At 53.4% G+C, this 13,220-nt stretch overlaps 1 protein-coding gene across 5 annotated transcripts in view; it reads left to right on the forward strand.

The window, feature by feature from the left end:
* Nucleotides 1-13,220, forward strand: part of OSBP2 (oxysterol binding protein 2) — a 164,355-nt gene that overhangs the window by 147,186 nt on the left and 3,949 nt on the right. For all 5 annotated transcript variants that reach the window (XM_026076619.1, XM_026076617.1, XM_026076615.1 and 2 more), the window contains 6 exons: nt 2,291-2,536; nt 9,058-9,178; nt 9,944-10,047; nt 10,564-10,659; nt 11,197-11,381; nt 12,948-13,168. In XM_026076619.1, coding sequence (XP_025932404.1) covers nt 2,291-2,536; nt 9,058-9,178; nt 9,944-10,047; nt 10,564-10,659; nt 11,197-11,381; nt 12,948-13,168 — 973 coding nt within the window. The remainder of the gene's footprint in view (nt 1-2,290; nt 2,537-9,057; nt 9,179-9,943; nt 10,048-10,563; nt 10,660-11,196; nt 11,382-12,947; nt 13,169-13,220) is intronic.

Consider the following 13,220-nt stretch of genomic DNA (forward strand, 5'->3'; position numbering starts at 1 on the left):
CCATCTGAAATTGGAGGGCAGAGAGGTGCTTTGTGCCCTGCTAGCTCAGCCTCGCATGGCATTTATTTTGGAGATTTACTGCAAGAACAATAAGCCTGTGGTAAAGGCGACAGGGGGCTCTTTAATACGCTTTGAATGGCTGTTTAAATTCTCTCTCCCTGGTACATTTGCTTGGAGCGCAGGAGAAACTGGCAACTCTGTGAATTGAAATGGAGCTGTCTAATAAGGTCTTTAAAGCTGATGCTGCAGTTAACGGTGCAAAGGAGAGATGAGAAGGAAGCAGAGCAGCCAGCCTGGGAAGGGCTGTTTTGAAACTTGACTAATTATGTATAGTACAAACGTCGGCAAGGCTCTTCTGCATGCCGTGGATTGGGATTGCTGACAGGGAGACGACAAGAGTTTCTACTTCCAGGTGCTCCACCTGATTCTTGGCCTTTAAGGGAYGTTTTTGAGACACCGTCCTCTCCCCAAGGGACGTGATGAGTAGAAAAATTTCTGTGTGTGAACTGCTAGCACACCTGTTAATTTTTGTTGTGAATGAGCAAATATGCAGCACTGAAATGGAGTAAAATAGCTTGGGGATTTTGCATTTTTGGCGGGTTAATCTTTATTCCTCTGTGGAAAGACTTTGATTTGTCATTGAGCAGCGCTGATGGAGAGGACACAGCTGCTGGCTTTGTTCTTGTGCTTCCTGTTTGAATGGGCTGCTTTGCCTGGGTTTCTTCTGAGACTTATCTCACGTTGCTAGTGGTTTGCTCTGCTGTGGATGCACTGCTACCCTTTCTACATAACTCTTTCTTTCTTGGATGCTTTAAGATCCCTAGTACTTATAGGCTAAATCCTAGGCTAGAATGATCTGGTTTTGTTTTTCTTACTCTACAGTGTGTAGCTTGGCTTCTGTGAAAAACAGTTCTCCAATCCTCCAAACATCTGCTTGTTCTAAAATAGTTTTGCCATTCCAAACTGAACGTAAAATGCCCATTTCGGATTGTTTCCAGGCAGAAGACCTTCCGCTCACGTGGCAGAAAACATCTCGTTTTCCCTAAGCTTGCATTTAGCAGTCAGACAAGGTTAGACCTGACACTACCCAGCTGCGACCCCGTGGTGAGACACCTGCACTCCTTTGGCTGCTGCCGCGGGGCCGGCAAGGATCAAGATCACAGAAATTGAGGCCAAGCAGCACCTTGGTGGCAGATGAACGTGCCTGGGGCTCAGCCCTGCTCCCTCTCCTCGACCGTGCTGCGGCTCGCTGGGTGTCACACCTGTGAGCCAGGCAGATGCGTTGTGCAGGAGGGATGGCTGGTCCTGGTCTCGGTGGCTCTGGGCAGGGTTTTCAAGGGTCTCCTGACGCGCTGACGTGCAGGACTGTGTGGGAAGGGCTTGTTTGCCAGGAGGCGATGGAGGGAACCCTGGGGAGCGGCACAGAGGGCTTTGCCCTGCGCTTGCCTGGAAAGGAGATGCTTTCTAACAGCATCAGTAGTCATGGCGGGAGGGCTCCCCGGAAGGACAAATGCTACCGCTGCTCCCAGCGGAGGGAGAGCATGCCAGCAGCAACGGGAGCACCGCAAGCAGCATCTCTGCCTCCCACGCCGCCCCTAGCTCGAGGCCTGTGGGGTGCTTGCCGGCAGGCAGGAGGGAGCTGGACTTGCTGCTGAGACTCGCTTTGGGAGTCATTGGTGCCTGCTGGAGGTCTGAAGCAAAGCATGCGCGCACATGTGAGCAGGGATGTTATCTGGTTAGCTCACGGGGCCGCCAGCTCCCTGCTCTGTCTGTTTCCAGCTCATCCCAGCTGGGCAGCTCAAAGCCTTCAGGCCCTCGCGGTGTGGTTCAGGGAGCTTGGCAGAGCATGAGTTTCTCATCTTTAGTTAATGTTTTTTTAGATAAAACTGTAGAGGCAACACGTACTGTCTTGGCAGATCTGTGAGCTGCCCTCAAGTCCCTTCGCCTCTCCCGGGGCAGCACAGTCCCGCGGTGGGCTTTTAAAGGAGATCTGTAGCTCTTGCCTGGTGCATGGGTGAGAGGAGAGCAGGAAGGATTAAAAAGCTGCTGCTTCCACTAGGCGAAGCTCCCGTCCTCCCTGAACCCCGGACACTTGGAGTGCATCTGCTCCTCAGCGTTCCCCGGTGCTCGGAGCATGAAGGTGTGAGATGCTGGCGGGGCAGGGTGTGGGCCACACAGGTCTGGTGGGGCAGGGACTCTACCGGGGAGACAGGTGAGTGCCCAGCTTGGTGTCTCTCCTGCGTAGCYCCACGTGCTGTGCGCTGACCCTCGCTCCTCTCCCTCTCGCTAGGTAAACTTCAACGAGCCGCTCTCCATGCTGCAGCGGCTCACGGAGGACCTGGAGTACCACGAGCTGCTGGACAAAGCTGTCAAGTGCGAGAGCTCCACGGAGCAGATGTGCTTCGTTGCTGCGTTTTCAGTGTCTTCCTACTCGACGACTGTCCACCGCACAGCAAAGCCATTCAACCCGCTGCTGGGGGAAACCTATGAGCTTGACCGGCTGGATGAATTTGGCTTTCGGTCCCTGTGTGAGCAGGTAAGTTGTGATCTGCAGAGGGGGGTGGATCTCGATGTCTGCCCAGCAGCAGGAGCACTGTCCCACTCTTTGTGTCTGCCCAAAACAGCCCTTTCCTGAAGAAGAACGGGCATCCCCTCGCACTGAGCGAGGCCAGTACAGCGAGCAGTTTGCTGTTGGCATTGGCAGAAGGAGCAGTGGATACAACCTGAGCCATGTCCTCCAGTGTCACAGAACAGGAGACGTGGGGCAGAGGGGAGGAGAAGGGCCTCTCTCATGCTGGCACATCTCTTGGCAGCCTGACTTGGGGCTGGGGTTTCTGTACCACCTTAACACTTGAGCAGAAAAGGAGAAACTCTCCTCACTCGAGCTCCCTTGTAGCAGCAAGCGGTGGCACAGTTCCTCCCTGCTCCTGGTGTCTCTTCAGGCTGCAGCAAGTCTTGGGGTCTTACTTCTTTCTTGTTGGCTTGAAAAGTTTTTGGTTTCAGAGCTTGAGGACAACCTGAGAATCTCTGGCATCCTCGTGCTCTAACCACAGAGTGCATCTGACACACATCAGTCAAACAGCAGGTCTTAATTAAAAACCTGGGGCGCTTAATGAGTTGAGACCTGTGAAAAAAATTGATTCTTGACAAGTTAACATTTAGCACAGTTGGCTGGTCCATCCTGCCTTCCTGGGCCATTTATAACCTTTTGCTGGATGTGACAAGTGGGACACAACATTGGCAGGGGGCGGTCTGTGTTCTCCAGGTGGTCTCCGTGCTGTCTGGTGGCTGGGATCCCCAGAGCAGAGCAGAGCAGAGCAGTGATCACAGCTTTCCAAGTTCAGAAACTTCAATCAAAATCACAAATTTCTATCTCTCTGCAAAGGCCAGTGTAGGTCCAAGACCTGCAGAGGCAGACAGTACCCACTGAGACCGATGAGGCGAGATTTGTGGGTTGGGGCTGTAGTTCATTGATTCACAGCATGGGAATCAGCCCTGGCAGCTGCTGTAGTGCTCTGACACCCAGCTTATTTCCCCCTTCTGCATTGGTTGTTTCCTTTGTGATTTAAAGTGGTATTCTTTACTGTCAAAATATGTGAGAAATGCCTTCCCAAAGCAGGATGGGGAGCACTGGGCCACAGGCTAGAGCTGCATGGCAAAGGTGTGCTCTGTTGCAGCGCAGTCTGGTACCCATGCCGATCTCCCAGATGAGCCCAAAATAGAAGAGAGGCGTCTGCAGGCAGATGGAGAACAGTGCTGGCTGAGCGTTGGGAGATAGCTCAGGACTGCTGAAGAGGCTGGAGTAGCTGGAGGATCCTGTCTTTGAGGCGAGAGCAGCAGGGACTAGGAGAGGGGAAAAGCGAGTGGTTCTGCCCCAGTGCCTTGTGTGTCTCGAGCTAGTTTTCCTCATCCAGTGCCGGAGCAGAGCTCTCGTGTGAAGAACCACCTCTGTGCTCCGAGCTCAGGTGTTTCCTGCCCGCAACCTGAACTGTGCTTGGGAGCTGGGGCCAGCAGTCTGCGTAGCCCACTCCTGCTGCCCGCAGGGCAGAGGCACCCTTCCGATTGGAGTTGGGTGCCTCCGGCCATGCCAGGGTCTCCCCAGCTGCGCCCCAAGCATGGCTCTGTTGGGAACAAGCCATGTTTCTGTTGAGCTGACTTTTGCAGAGCTAGGGACAGTGCTCGCAAGCTACGTCTTCCAGGCACCTGGTGCCCAGGGTCCTCCCTCTTCTGAGTCTCCTTGGGCTTTGGAGATGGTGCACTTTGCTCATACTGGTCTCCCCTGCTGCAGAGCGCTCCCTATAGAAGCAGCATAAAATAGCTTTGCGTAGAGAGTCTCTAGCAAGGAGAGATGATGTGTCCGGGTGCGTGTGTGATCCACCAAGGATGTGGGGAGGTGAGTGCTGGTTGTCACGCTACCCTGGCATGGGAATCCCCGATGGTGAATTGGCTCAAAGTGCCAGAGAGCTCTTTCTGGTGGGAAAGAGCAGATGCGCCCTGGCAGAGCAGCACAGAGACAGAGCTCCTTAGAGGGAAAAGGGTTTTGCTGCTAATCTGGATGTGCTATGCTGGGCTACATGATGCTCACAGCTGACGATGTGGTCAGACATGCAGACAGGCAAGGCGGGACTACTCAGTGAGGAAGTCCAGGCATGTCCATGCTCCCCTGACGTTGCTTTGTTTGTCTCTGCTTTCTGCTTGAAAGGATTTTTGGGCTGTCCTGCCCTGCCAATGCAATTGTGCTAGACTGAGTTTGTACTCACTAAAGTCCCACATCATGGTAGTGTCATTAAGCAGCTGGATAAATGTGTTGAGCCTCATGGAGGGTGAGAAACCTGCAGTTGAGGTTGCAGGGCTGGCGAGACAGCGATGAGGCTGGTGTGGGGTGTAAGTCTCTCTCTGACACAGAGCGTGGTCTGGTCCCTGCAGTTTTTTTCTCAGGTTGTCCCCTGTGGCTTTTGGTCTATGTCTCTTGTGCTCAGGATCTAAACTGAGCCTTGCCAGCGTGTGCATATCCAGATGCCACCAGGATGCCTCTGAGTGAATTTAGATATCTGTCAACAGTGCTCAGCTTCCTATCGCAGAAACCCACGGGTTTCCAAGGAGAGGATGCTGGGTCTTCCCCCAGGCTGCTGCACTCCCCCGAGAGCTCTGCTTGTCTCTCTTTCAGCTATTTTTGAAAGTGTGGTGTTTTCTGTGGGTGGCTGTGATCAGCTCCATGCCTCCCAACCTCCACAGAGAGCGCCCTGTGTTTCTGCAAAGCTCCTATCTCCTCCTCCGCAGGCAGCCCACTGCTACGAATCAGCAGTGCTGCTATCCCTGCAAACTTTCCCGTTACTCTCTTTGCTTGGTACCCTCCTGAGAGCACTGGCCTGGCCTGCCTGCCAGCACAGCTCCCATGCAAGGCCAAGCTATTTCTGAGGAGCCCTTGGCCAAATCACAGACCTTCACACCCAAGTCTGGAGCAGCAGCTGTAGCAGGCTTTATACTCTGCAATCAGCTCCTAGCAGGACGTGTAGGTGCAAACAAAGATAATGGATGCCCAAAGTCCGGCACACGCTTGGTAAAGCTGTGGCCCAAGGCAGGGTGGCACTTCCCATCGTGTCATTTCTGTCTGTTCCATCATCCCCCATGAGCTCTCAAGCTTTTCACTGCCTCTCTGTCTTGACAGTGGCTGGCAGTGGCTGGCAGTGCTCCTCCGGGCAGTGACAGTGGGAGCAAGCCATGGGCCATGCCTGCCCCAGCAGCGAGCAGGCTGTGTTGGGTCTCCTGGAAGTGTGGCCACTTGCCAGTGGCAAAAGTAAAGGGGCTTCAAGTAGATATTCTCCAGGATTCATGCCTCTGCTGTCCCTTTGTGCCATCCAAAGCTGCATGTCTGACTGGGCCAGCTTTGCTTGCAGCCAGCTTTGCTCTCCTGCAGTGCTCAGTGATGTCCATGTGGCCTGTCCCAGTCACCAGAGCTCATGCCAGGGACTGCAGCAAGCCAGGACACTGCTGACCAGAGCGTTATGGACTACGGCTATGAATGTCCTCTGCTGTCACATTAAAGTGCAGATGAATGATTGATATCTAAATAACTCAAAATCTAGTGAAGAGTGTGCTTTCCAGGCTGTGGGGACAAAAAGCCAAAGCAATCAGGAGCTTATTCACATATTTTCTGTGGCTTCCTCTCTGTCTCTGTACATTCTTGAATACCTCCCTAATGCCACCTCTCCCTGGGCTGTGACCCCGCTCAACCTAGTGTTAGGAAGTGGTGGGTAGGTGCCAATGTCTGGGGCGGGTGCTGGCATGGTGATGCCTGGATGCTCAATCCATCCGTTAGGCAGGGAAAGCACCCCACAGCCCAGTCCTCCTGGCTGCTGAAGCAGGTTTCACACGCGTGATGTGGTCAGAACAACAGCTTTGGTTTATTGTCCTCATTTGGGCTGTGGTGAGCAAGCACAGGGCTGCCTGTCATGGTTCGCATACCTTTCTAGCCCTTTTCCTGTTTCTTGGCCCTCCTTTCCACCATCCTTGTACTCTCTTTCTCCATTCCGGTTGCCTCCCACATAAACAACCCACACTGAATTACTTTTTGCTGCTGATCTTGGTTTTGCTACATCCATTCCCAAATTTGGTATTTCTGATACCATTTCCTAGGCAATCTCAGCCTTACTTGCTATTACTGATACGGTTATCTAGGTACTGCTGGCCTTGCAAGACTTTGCTCCCCAGAGGTCTCCAACACTCTCCTCCAGTTATCTCTGAGGTCTGGCTGTTTCTCACATTGCTTCTCCTTAACCAAATCTGACGAGTCCTCCAGGTGCTATCTGTAACTTTTGTCACTTCTCACACTATTACCTGTCACATCTTGTGTGTCATCCTCATGTCATGCCCTCCTGCCTGGCTGTTTTTGTTCTTCCCTCACTAGCACCACACACATCTCGGTGTCAGATGCTCCCCAGGGCTGCCGTTGTCACTGGCAGACCCCAGGGCAGGAGTGCGTGGTTTCAAGATGTCCTTTTCCTACCCAGCTCTGGTCCGTGGGCTAGGGCAGTCTGAGCCCTGGCTCTCTGTGCAGATCAGCCTCACCTCTGCAGGAGTGGAGTTGCTCCTGGTGCAAAGCACACATTAAAATGGAAAATTCAGTCCCCTCTGGTGTGCCCACTCCAGCTGCCTTGGGACAGGGTGGATTTTGGGTGCTCACCATGTGTAGGCTTGCGTATAGCCACCATTTGAGCTCTTAACCCTCCCCTCCATCCTGTTTCTTTCCCACGAACATTTAGAAGAGATTCATCGTAAACTGAGGTTTGCCATAACCTGGAGCAAAACTGCTCTGTTGCAGCACTCAGGAGCCTTTGATCCATGAGCTGAGTCCCTAAATCCCCCTTCTGAACACATCTCAAAGGGCAAATTCAGAGATAGCATAGGTTTGCACCTGCACAGGATTGGCAGTACCTCTTACTATGGGCAGTCTTGGCCTGACTCCATGCTCAGTACGGGCTGCGCTGCATCTTGCTCCAGGGTCTGGGGCCGTGTAGCCAGATGGACATTGTTTCTAGTGCTCTTAATTTTCCTTGGAGTGTCTGTTTGCTGCTCAGCCCTCAGACATGCTGAGCAAAGTATTGATAATCTTGTGAATGAAATCCAGTTAACCAAATAGGATTTTCTCCCGCTGGTTACAGTGGGATTTGATGGAGAGATTTTTGTTCTGCTCATGTTTGCAATCCAGTTGCTTAAGGCACTTAGGCTGTAATTACATCGATGCAACATCACTTAACACAGTGCCACAGCTGTTGGGTCTGGAGGTGTTCCCGGTGAACGAAGGTGTGTGTTTTGCTGGATAGCCACAAATCGACTGCGTGAGGGCTTTGCTTGAGGGAAAGGCAAAGGGAGCCCAGCGGCCTGGGCTGCTCCCTTCCCCAGGGGTCTCTGCTGAGGACAACAGCAGTTCAGCAGCTCACCCCCATCCACTCGCTTGGGTTTTCCCATGCAGACGGAGACCTTTGTTTCCACCAGCAGATCAAGGGTCCCTCCGTGGTCTTAGCTCTCTGGCAGTTTCTCAATCACCTGCACTGCAGAAATAGAGGCATTACAAGCATCACCAGGAGCTTCCTTCCTCCACCAGGTCTTTTTGCCAGTGCACCCCTGCTGCAGAGCGAGCTGCCCACAGTCCCTCTTGCCTTCTTGAGCTCCTTGGAGCTGGGCTGTGATGTCCTAGTCCCAGCTCGTGCAGCGTTTGTGGGGCAGCTTTGTGCTCTTCCCATGATGTGACTGTCCCCGGGCAGGGGAATATGAGCACTGTCCTTTTACAAGTCATCACGGAATCACTACTTGAGCAGTGTACCCAGAGCCTTCAGGAAGATTGTGCTGCAGAGTTGTATCTACTTCCCCTGCCTTGGCTGCAGCCTGGTTTGCCAGTAGGGGCAAGGCCAAAGTCTTGGTTGGGCAGGTCAGTGTTTTTCAGGTGACGTGAGGAGCTGTGCCCCCCAGGATTTTTCCAGGCAGAAGCAATGGGAGCTGCCGTGGGCAGGAGAGATGCTGTTACACTGGGATTGCTGGGGATCTGGGTTGGGTTTCAGCACATCCCTGTTTCTTAACCAAGATCCTTGGAAAGTGGGGCCTTGTTCCAGGGGTCATGGTCTAGCACTGTCTCACACTGATAAAAAGCTGCTGAATTTGAGCTTTTTACAGCTGATGCTCTGCTAATGAGCCTTAGAAAATCCTGACAATACTTCTCTGCACCTGCACGTGCTGCCAGGCTACCTTGTGGGAATTCACTCTGATGGAGAAGGTGATCTGTGTCCCAGGGTAACACCAGTGCCTGCATTGGCCTTGGAGACGCCCAGCCATGGCTGGGAGCTTGGCATGGTGTTTCCTTATGAATTAAGGTAGTCTTCTTTGGGAGGTCAGAAAGCATGGCATCCTCAGGCCAAAGCTGGCCTATAACTGTAGCCTCTCCTTGGGCTCATGCCCTCACAGCTGCATACTCCAAAAGCCCTGGGGGAGCCCTCTGCTCCTGCCTCTTGCTCTCTGATATGGGTTGGTGTGACCTAACAGGCTTTTTCTTCTCTCTCCCAGGTGAGCCATCATCCCCCAGCAGCTGCTCATCATGTGTATTCCAAGCGAGGCTGGACATTGTGGCAAGAAATCACGATTGCCAGCAAATTCAGGGGCAAATATCTCTCTATCATGCCACTGGGTAGGTGACTTGTGTCGAGAGGATCAGGGCTTGCCTTGGCTGGCACTGCTTGTACAGTACCCAACAGGTTACACCCACGTGCTGATCCCATGGGCGCACATGCAGCTGAGACCTTGGGTGGGATGTCTAGAGTGTCTCAGTCTCTCTCCCTTAATTACTGGGGGAGACCCGGGTAACTAGAAGCAGGTACAGCCTCAAACCAGAAAGGATGATTTTCATCCCAAGCAAGCAGGAGCACAGATCTTCATGCTCCTGGTCACAGACAGTCCTGCCCATCCCAGAGCTATGCAAACACTGAGGGTGCCTGACTTGTCTCATGACACTGAGCAGTCGACCAGGCAGCACATTTCTGACCTGCTTTTAAAATTAGAGCTTTTGTGGGGAGGGAGGAGGGCACAGGACTTTGCAGATATTGCAGCTTCACTAGAGCAGTAAAACATGCAGCATGCAGCAAGGGGAGGGAAGGATGCAGGTGTAATGCTGGCGCTGCCGGCAGGGAACGCTGTGCACTCAGGCTCAAAGTCTGTGTTTTGCAAAGTTGAGTAAAGACAGAGCCTAAAGGCATGAAACCTCCTTCTGTTTCTCAGCTGCTGAGAGGAGGTTTGGGGCTGGGGAATGGGGATGCAGGCAGAGGGCCCGGGTTGGCTCCGAGGAGGAGCAGTGTGCTGGGGTGTCACTGTGCTCTGGGGATGCGCGAGAGCCGCGCTTAGCTGTGCCGCCCCTCCTGCCTCCCACGCTGAGCCCTGCATTCTCCTCTCTCCACAGGCGCCATCCACCTCGAGTTCCACTCCAGCGGGAATCACTACGTCTGGAGGAAGGTCACCTCCACTGTTCACAACATCATCGTGGGCAAGCTCTGGATTGACCAGGTCAGTGGCTGCTGGTACGAGAGGAGAGTCGCTGTCTGGGCCTTACCTGGCTCCAGGACAAGGGCAGAGGGACTAGAAGGACATTTCCTTCCTGCAGTATATGCCAGTCCTGCTTGACTTCCAAACAATATTCCTGCCACGATAGGAAGATACATTTCCATGACAGGGGTGGGGGGAATGTCGTTCAGAGCTCCTAATGGCTCTTTCCGAAGCCAGCAGCTACATGGAGCAGGGTGGTGTAACTGGCCACACATGGCCAGATCTGGTACATGACAGGTTTTGCTCCTGCCAAACAGAGCAGGCTGCTGTTGGTGAGCCATGGGGCTGGCTGGGGCTGCCAGCGTCCCCTCTCCCTCAGCAGCGCTGTCTGCAATGGCACTGCTCCAACCTCTGGAGTTGGGAACAGAAATAATGCTGCAGCTGATGTTCATTTGTATCTGCACAGACTACAACTAATGCCTGATTTGTCTCCTTGCAACGTTTCTCACTTCCTGTGATTCTGTGTCTTTTATCTAGTCTGGTGAAATAGAGATTGTTAACCATAAGTCAAAAGATAAATGCCAGCTGAAATTTACCCCCTACAGCTACTTCTCCAGAGATGTCCCCCGAAAGGTACGTGTCCAAAAATATCCCTGCTCATTCTAGCAGCCTTGCATGTGGCGAGGCCTGGCTCTTCTCTCTGAGCCAGGCCAGAGCTCATGGGGTCTCAGCGCTGCAGACAGGATGAACCCAGCACAGGGCAAGGAGTGTCTGTGGGAGCTGGGCTGGCACCTCTGATGTAGGTCACCAGCAAGGCCTGGGAGGGAACTAGCCATGTCAACCAGAGCCTGTGTTTGGGCTCTGCTTGGCTTTGTGTTAAAGCTGCAGCACTAGCCAAGTGACTGTGTTTGAGACCTGGAAAGGACTGGGTGGGCTGGAGACCCAACTGCGGGGGCTGGGTCAGGGTGGGCCATGCTCTCCTTGTGTTGGGAGCAGCTAGGCTCTGTCCTAATGTACAAGGATGCTACAGCCGCAGCTGAATCACCAGGTCCAGCTACTTTGATTGGGCTGCCCAAAGGGTGTTCTGGCATGCTGCCCGTCTCCTTGCCCTCTGGGTGCTTTCAAATGCCACCAGAGCCATCTCTGCAACTTCATCTGTCCTTCTGCCAGGTGACAGGGGTGGTGACTGATGCTGATGGTAAGGCCCACTATGTCATGTCTGGCACATGGGATGAGAAGATGGAGTGCTCCAAGATAGTGCAGAGCAGCCACGGCAGCACCAGCTCAGAGGGCAAACAGAAGACTGTCTACCAGACCCTGTCTCCAAAGGTCCTGTGGAAGAAATACCCCCTTCCGTGAGTGACGTCCTCAGGCGTGGGGTGCTGGGGCCTGGGCTGCAGAGCTCCTCTTGTTAAACAGCTGCAGTTTCCTTGCGTTGCAGTGATGGGCAAAATGAACTGAGGATAAAGGTGTAATTCTGTAACGTGCAGACAACCCCGAGGCAGGGAAGGGCTCTGGAAGGGATTGCTATGAAGGCAGCTCTGTTGTGTGCACAGGGCTGAGGACAGTGGAAAGGGACCAGGACTTAGGTGACTGTGTGGCTTTTTCTGGGTTACAAGTGTGTGCCAGGATTGCAGAGCAGGTTGTGCAGTCTCTGCAAGGGAAGGTGAATACCAGCGTGGCTGGAAAACAGCTTCACCAAGTTATCCTGGATCAGTGTGCTGCTTTGCAGAGCAGGGAAGCGTTCGCATTATGGACAGGGCTTGGCCCTGCACTTTGGATTTGCCCTGGCTCTTTTGGTGTTTGGCTGTGAGCTGGCAGTGGTGTAACCAGCTCGTTGTGTGAAGCCGTTGTCGAAGTATGTGCCCACAGCCGAGCCATGCAAATGCAACGGGACGTGCTGTGACTCTTTATTGTCCTCCTTGACTTTGGGGGACTTTTGCAGCTGGCTTTGCTCTTGGGCAACCAGAGACACTGTGTATGTTTGATTTTTGGTTCTCCTGACTGTTGACCCTGCTATAGGATGGAGATGCATTGGCTGCTTTGCCTCACTGGCTAGTCGCTGGCCATCCTTTTACACTGGTTGCTTGAGCCCTCTGGGGACCAACCCTCTCTTGACATTCCTGGCCACAGCAGATTGCTCTCATCCCTCCTCATCCAGCCTTGTTGCCACCCAGCCCAGCTTGGTGCTGGGTTTGGCATGTTTTTTTCATTCGGAGTAGCGCGGCAGAGCATGAGAGCAACTGTGTATGTGAGCAGACAGCTCTCCAAGAGCTCTGATCCAGAGAAACATCACGACAGCTCCCCATTGCATTGAATCAGTCCTTTTTGTGTTGTATTAGTGGTTCTGGTGGTTCTCTGCTCCTGTCCAGCACCCTGTCCAGTTGCCGTTGCCTGGATGCTTCATCCAAAAACCAAACACCAAACCAACCTTCAACCATTGGTAGCACTGACAGCTGATCCCTGCTTTGGATCTGAAGGTGCTCTGTTGGAATGGTTCCCAGTGGAAAGCATCTCCACGCAGTGCCACCAGTGTTGTGCGTGGCCCCCAGGACTAATCCACCCTGTTCTTCAGTCTCGGATCTTTTGGGTTAAGCTATTTCCTATTTCAGCCATGCAGCACTGCAGTCAGCTTGTAGGTGTTTAGCTTCCTTACACTGAGCTAGCCAACGGAGGAGGTGTCTGTGCTCCCTGAGGAGGCCATGTGGCAAGATTAGTCCAGGAGAGGCAACGTTGGCATCCCCACTAAGGTGATGGGAGGCAGGGCTCCCCAAAGGGCCTTCTACATATGTTTTGAGGGATCAAAATAATAGCAGGAGCAGCTTTGACAGGCTGAGGATGAGACACAAGCACATGAATGAGTGGGGAGCTCTAGCTCAGGTAAGCATTCTGATGTCCTGATCTGGGCTCTCTGGCTCCAGGGAGAATGCCGAGAACATGTATTTCTTCTCTGACCTGGCCCTCACCCTGAATGAGCCCGAGGAGAGAGTGGCCCCCACAGACAGCCGGCTGAGACCTGACCAGCGACTCATGGAGAGCGGCCGGTGGGATGAGGCCAACGTGGAGAAACAGCGGCTCGAAGAGAAGCAGAGAGCCGTGCGCCGGAGGCGGGAGGCTGAGGCCGTGGAAGCCCTAGAGGAAGGTGGGATGCTCTGGGCTGTCGGAGGCATGACCAGAGCTGGGTCAAGGGCCCA

Source organism: Apteryx rowi, unplaced genomic scaffold (assembly GCF_003343035.1).
Source record: "Apteryx rowi isolate R43461 unplaced genomic scaffold, aptRow1 scaffold_434, whole genome shotgun sequence".
NCBI classification, from domain to species: domain Eukaryota; kingdom Metazoa; phylum Chordata; class Aves; order Apterygiformes; family Apterygidae; genus Apteryx; species Apteryx rowi.